Below are 5,950 nucleotides of genomic sequence, written 5' to 3' on the forward strand. Positions count from 1 at the left end.
TTTAGAAAGTAACAAAGTAATAAAGTAACTAAATACTTTTGAAAATAAGTAATCAGGAAAGTAATGGGATTTTTTTTTAATATATACATATATATTAGTGTATAACTGGCTGTCACATGAGAAAGATAAATGCAAATCATCACGGGTGTCCTTTTTCGCTTCCGTATGGAAACAACCATTGTCCTGTCATCTGGGGGGTGTTTTATAACACTTTAATTATTCTGTAATTGCTTTGTTCACGTCTCTCGCTTGGCAACCCAAAGCCATTTTAATTGTGCTGTTTTATCCACTCAGAAGACGTGTGGGATGCGTGTTTCCCTGCATTTATTAATGGAAAGGGCGTTTAATACATTCTCGAGCTCTTCCTGTTTCCCCTCGGCTGTGCAAAAGTCAGTTCGCCGTCATGGGATAAACAGCAGGAACTTCCGCAGTAAACTTAACGAAACAACAAACCGAGCTGGACATTAGAAAGCGGTTTGAGGGAGATCTTCTGAAATGGGTCCCGGTGTGCTTCTCGTTTTAGCGGCTTCGTTCTGTGTCGTATGGACACAGTTTGTGCCTCCGGTAAGCAAGATTTCTCTAACCACACTAACACGCCGTGTTATCAAAGCTCGACTGTTGTCTGACTGCATTGTTTTCAGTGATGTTTGAACCATAAGAGACAGTGACCTTCTCTCCCGCTTATTTACTGCTGTTACTTTCGTGTGTTTGCAGTACACAGAAGACTGTCGGACGGACATGTATCCACCGAAAGGCCCCACGTATGTCACATTATTGTGTAGCTGTCATGCTAATGTTTTAGAGTTGTTACAGAAACTCCGTGATTCGCCTGGTAGCTGAGTCACTGCTGTGTTTGATAACAGCCCTGCTTCGTAATGAGCTCTGCTGCTTTCACTTACTCCTCGTAAATTTGTTAGCCGCACATGTATCCGTTGACAATACTTTGTATTATTTCTTTATGCAATTTTATTACTGCCATTGGCCCTAAGTGAGCTCTGGGCGAGCTTTCTTCCCTTTTTGTGTGTGTGTCTTAACTGTACACTAAAGCTAAAACTGCCAATAATGAATATAGATAGCAGGGATCAGGACAACACATATGCATCGGATACTTCACCTTTTAAACTTTATCCACAGAGTTTTAAAGATCTCTCGGCTATAAGGGAAGTGTAAGATTTATTCTTTGCCACCATTCTTCAGTAATCAGGCTTAACAAGTTTTGATGAGGACCCCCTTAGATGTCTGCACTCCCCCACCCAGGAATTTAAAAAGACAATTCAATTCACTAATATTTATGCAGCGCCAAGTCACAACTGCAGTCACCTAAAGGTGCTTTAATTCTAACAATCAACCTTTAGGCAAGCACTTAATGAAAGTGGGAAGGAAAAACTCCATTTTAACAGGAAGAAACCTTTGGCAGAACCAGGCTCAGGGAGGGGAGGCCATCTTCCATTACCGGTTTGGAGTGAGGGGAGGGAGACGGGGCAAAAAAACTACTTCTTTCTAACCGAAAGAAGTAGTTTTATCCAGCCATTTATCATTTATGTCATCATATCTTCGACTAGTTTTGCACTCACTTTATTATTTCTTAACCAAGTCAGTAATGTATTAGAACTCACTTAGCTGCAATGAACAATAATGCTGTGAATGGAGGCTTACCACTAAAAGCAGGGGAGTAGTGTCGTTTTTAAATCTTTTGCTTTCTAATCAGGTTCAAAGGAGCCGTGAGCTGGTACACAGTGGACCTCGACTTACCGCCCAGCAAGAGATGGTCGGCTGTGATTACTGACAAAAAAACAGATGTAAGAGTCATTGGAAAACACTTCGCAATAATGCTCCAAGTCCCAGAAAAAAAAGCGCATTAAAATCGTGATCTTATTCTCTTCAGCTGGTCAACATGATAGAAGCCATCAAAGAGCTGGCTGACGCTTTAGTGCCGAGCGGAAAGCTGATAGAGATGGTCGACATTGCACTGGTGAGTGCTGTCTTCTCTTCTCCCACTTCCTTGATATATACTTTTTTTTTTTTTAAACTTCATCTCAAGTGTTTCTGATTGAATCCTTTGCAATGTTTCACAGCCTTTAATGGTGGACACACTTCCAAGCCCGTTCAATGAAGAAATCAGAGGAATCGCAGCTGCTTCAGGGGCTCCTCTTGGTAAATAAATGAATTGAAGTAAAGTAGTCAACTCTCTAGTAAGCGAAAAAGGAAATCCAAATAATCTCTGTTTTCGTCATTCTTAGGTGAAGTCGTCTTGTTTAACATCTTCTACGAGGTGTTCACCGTGTGCACGTCGATTGTTGCAGAAGACGAAAAGGGTAAGTGGGCTGATTTTTGGAGTCAGTGAAGTGATTTTTATTTTTTTTAATAATTAACTGATACACTGTTGGGCTTTGGCTTTTTTCAGGTAACCTCATTCATGGCAGAAACTTAGACTTTGGTCTATTTATGGGGTAAGTTTATCAGTTTCACAGGTTTCAAATTTTAAGCCAAGTCTTGCCTCAGACAGGTTAAAAGTGTGTTCTTCTTCAAAGCTGGGACGTGAAGAACAAGTCGTGGATCATTAGCGAGAGGCTGAAGCCTCTCGTGGTCAACCTCGACTTCAAGAGAAACAACCAGACAGTCTTCAAGTCGACAAACTTTGCCGGTTATGTTGGCATGCTCACCGGCATCAAGCCTGTGAGTCATTTAGTAGCACATCTGAGGACTCAATCGGCATAAAACATTATTTAAGGCAGCAGAGTTGCCTATGCTCTTTGTAGTTGTGGAAGTACAGAAGATTAAAAGGAAAGTTTCTCTTGCAGAACATCTTCACCCTGACTATGAACGAGCGCTTCAGCCTCGACGGAGGATACATTGGTGAGCTTTTGGGGTTCTACACGTGCTCAAGATCAGATGTTTTGTCATTGTTTGTCAACGTGTTGATCTGCTCTCATGCAGGAATCCTGGAGTGGATCTTGGGACAAAGAGATGGGATGTGGATGAGCTTTCTCACTCGATCAGTCCTAGAAAATGCAACCAGGTATTCTTTGATACTTAAAGCAGTTTTTTGGCCACTAATGAGCACCAAGACAGTGTGACAGTGTGCCTTTTCGTGTTAATGTGTAGAAGTGGGAGGCAGTGAAACGCTGCAGTGCCCGACTATAACAAGACAAAAGTAGATTTAAGTAGAAGATTAAGTTTTGCTGTTATTTGGTACGCAGTGCATCCACTGTTTGATACATCTTAGGGATTTCGATGGCATTGTTAGTAATAAATTAGTTTGTTTGTTTTTTGTTTTTTAGCGATGATCTCTCCTTTTGAGTTTTTGAAAAATAAAGCATAAGAATATCAGATTATAAATCATTGAAAGAAATCATATTAAAATGATTAGAAAATAAAATTCTTTCATTGGAAAGAAAGTTTCACTACAACATAAGAACTGAGTTAAAGCGCATTGTAGTTTCTTTGGTGAATCGGTTTCTGCGAACAATATTTATATTTTTATTTTTTCCCTCTCCAGCTACGAGGAAGCTAAAAGTCGTCTGGCTCAGACCAAGCTGCTCGCTCCAGCCTATTTCATCCTTGGAGGAAACAGCACAGGACAGGGCTGCATCATCACCAGATCTAGGCTGCTCAGCATTGATATCTTGGAGTAAGTACTGCTGCCTAGATCAAGGCCACTTAATATTAAATGTGTGTTGAACAACACAGAACCTTGTATTCTTGGATAAAGGGATGATAGATCACCCTCATGAGGTCCTGCAAAAATCTCAGTGTAGATCTGTGGCGATTTGGTAGCTAGAGACCATAGAAAGTGATTATTTTGGTTACTTGTAAACCTTCAGGCAAGCGACTAAAGAGACTACCAGTAAGAATTGATAATACCATTGATCGATATAACTGATAAATACATTAGAGGGTCACTGAGGTACCCAGATCCTGATCTGCAAGCAACGGGCTGGCAGCTTTAAAGCAATGCGTGACAAGCGTATCGCTTCCTGTTTGTACACGGCTTAAGGCGCTAAAATCCAACACACAGCAAAAGTACTGGATCATGAGTCAGTGATGCTGCTTTCCTCATGCTCTCATGATTTGTTGCTTAACTAGCAGCTGAGGTCAGATGGTAAACAGTCCAGTTACTTGCTGTTATTGCACGTCACACACTGAAGTTTGACCAACTTGTTCCTCAGGATTGATCTGAAGCTGGGCCGGTGGTACGTCCTGGAGACAAACTACGACCACTGGAAGGACCCTTTCTTCCTGGATGACCGCAGGACTCCAGGCATGAAGTGCATGAATCAGACCACACAGGCTGTGAGTACTGAAGACGCCCACTTCCTGTCCAGAACTGACAGAATTCTGTCAGAAACCTGGCTTTAGGTCTGAGTCTCTTATCACCTTTTGATCATTTCTTTTGTTTTATTTAAATAGAACATCTCAGTGAAGACAATGTATGATGTGCTGTCAACCAAACCAGTGCTGAATAAGGTGAGCATTTTATGATTGCCAGGACTTGTAAAATTAAAGACTACTGTACTTTGATCGGCTGTAACTACTTTCTCCTCCTCGATTTACTTTCTTTCCAGTTGACCACATACACGACACTGATGCAGGTCTCTGAAGGCAAGCTGGAGTCCTACATCAGGGACTGCCCAAACCCATGCATGCCGTGGTGATCCTCTAGACACTGAATCCTGATCAGTTTGGAAGTGCTTCCTGGCACAGAGACACTCAACTGATCCTTTGGATAAAACTAAGCTTTTGTACAGCAACCAGTCACCTGATCCAGTTTCATGTCACTCCAGCATTTGTTTTGCAAGCAGTTTAGTAATACTTTCAACTCTGAGAATCCCAAATCCTTTTTTTCCTCTTCTAATATAAAAGAGAAACGTGCCTCATTTTGTTTTTCCACTGTAATTATTTGTATTTTAGGACAAGTCTATAAGTTGATCTCTGTGTGTGTGTGTGTGTGTGTGTGTGTGTGTGTGTGTGTGTGTGTGTCACAACCAAAATGTCAGTTTATTTGTTAAATGTGTCAATTCCAGCTCACTCTTGTCAAATACGTCAATAACAGTTAAGTTAGAGGAACTTAATGATCTGCCACCACATGACTGACATGTTACACACTGACAATGACAAATGTGCATCGGTACTTCCTTTTTCACTGTTTTAAATTATGACTATTAAAAGAATTCTAATAATGAATGCTCTGCTTTTAATTTAAAGGACAGTCCAACCTCTAGTGCTACTTATCCATCGAAATGGTTTTGATGTTAACTTCCCACTCTTGGAGATACTGGCTATAAACGTTGCTTCTGACTATAACTGAATTAGAGGGCCCTTAGTTCTTAATGCAACAAACCAAATTTAAAAATTAAAAAAAAAGCTATTTCAGGCAGGACTGTTTTGTCTTGTCTAAATCCACCAACCAGGAAAAATAAAAGACTAGATGGGCAACAGCTCAGCTCATTATATTATTACATCCTGTCACACTTTCATGAGCACAAGCCTTCCATCCATAGATGCAGACCACCTCCTGCAGAATAATACAGCTCAGTATTTCAGAGAAGGCAGACATCCTGAACTGGACAATTCATGCTCAAACAATCTGCACGAATAAACTAAAACAGGCCAGAGAAACAATATTTCTGTATGACTGGGTGAACTGTGCCTTTGATCTATTTTTTTTTTTCCTCCAATAAATCCACTTCATGTTTTTTAGTCTGCTAAGTAGATATTTATGTTACTAACCAGTTGAAGTGGCATACCTTATATTTACCTACATTCACCGACCACTTTATAAAGCGATATATACATACATATTTTTAGATATAATTATATTTGTTCAGTAAACTATGTAGGTGACAGTTCATTCAAATTTAGTGGTATCAAGAAGAAGAGCAAACAATCAATGAGCAGTAATGGAGATTTATCGTTATGATATATGTAGTAACCACATGACAAAACCATG

General features: G+C 40.3%; 1 protein-coding gene across 1 annotated transcript; it reads left to right on the forward strand.

The window, feature by feature from the left end:
• The first annotated feature begins 395 nt into the window (after positions 1 to 395).
• asah1b (N-acylsphingosine amidohydrolase (acid ceramidase) 1b) lies at positions 396 to 5,696 on the forward strand. Its single transcript, XM_085276454.1, has 14 exons — positions 396 to 564; positions 715 to 761; positions 1,709 to 1,799; positions 1,886 to 1,972; positions 2,076 to 2,154; positions 2,241 to 2,315; positions 2,405 to 2,450; positions 2,532 to 2,676; positions 2,802 to 2,856; positions 2,938 to 3,019; positions 3,500 to 3,631; positions 4,170 to 4,293; positions 4,411 to 4,467; positions 4,566 to 5,696. The coding sequence occupies exons 1-14, from the start codon at positions 496 to 498 to the stop codon at positions 4,653 to 4,655; spliced, it is 1,179 nt and encodes a 392-aa protein (XP_085132580.1). The 5' UTR covers positions 396 to 495; the 3' UTR covers positions 4,656 to 5,696.
• The last annotated feature ends 254 nt before the right edge of the window (positions 5,697 to 5,950 follow it).

Source organism: Mchenga conophoros, linkage group LG6 (genome assembly GCF_057382185.1).
Source record: "Mchenga conophoros isolate Kocher_MC1m ecotype Shallow Benthic linkage group LG6, M_conophoros_male_GT1.1, whole genome shotgun sequence".
Taxonomy (NCBI): Eukaryota; Metazoa; Chordata; class Actinopteri; order Cichliformes; family Cichlidae; genus Mchenga; species Mchenga conophoros.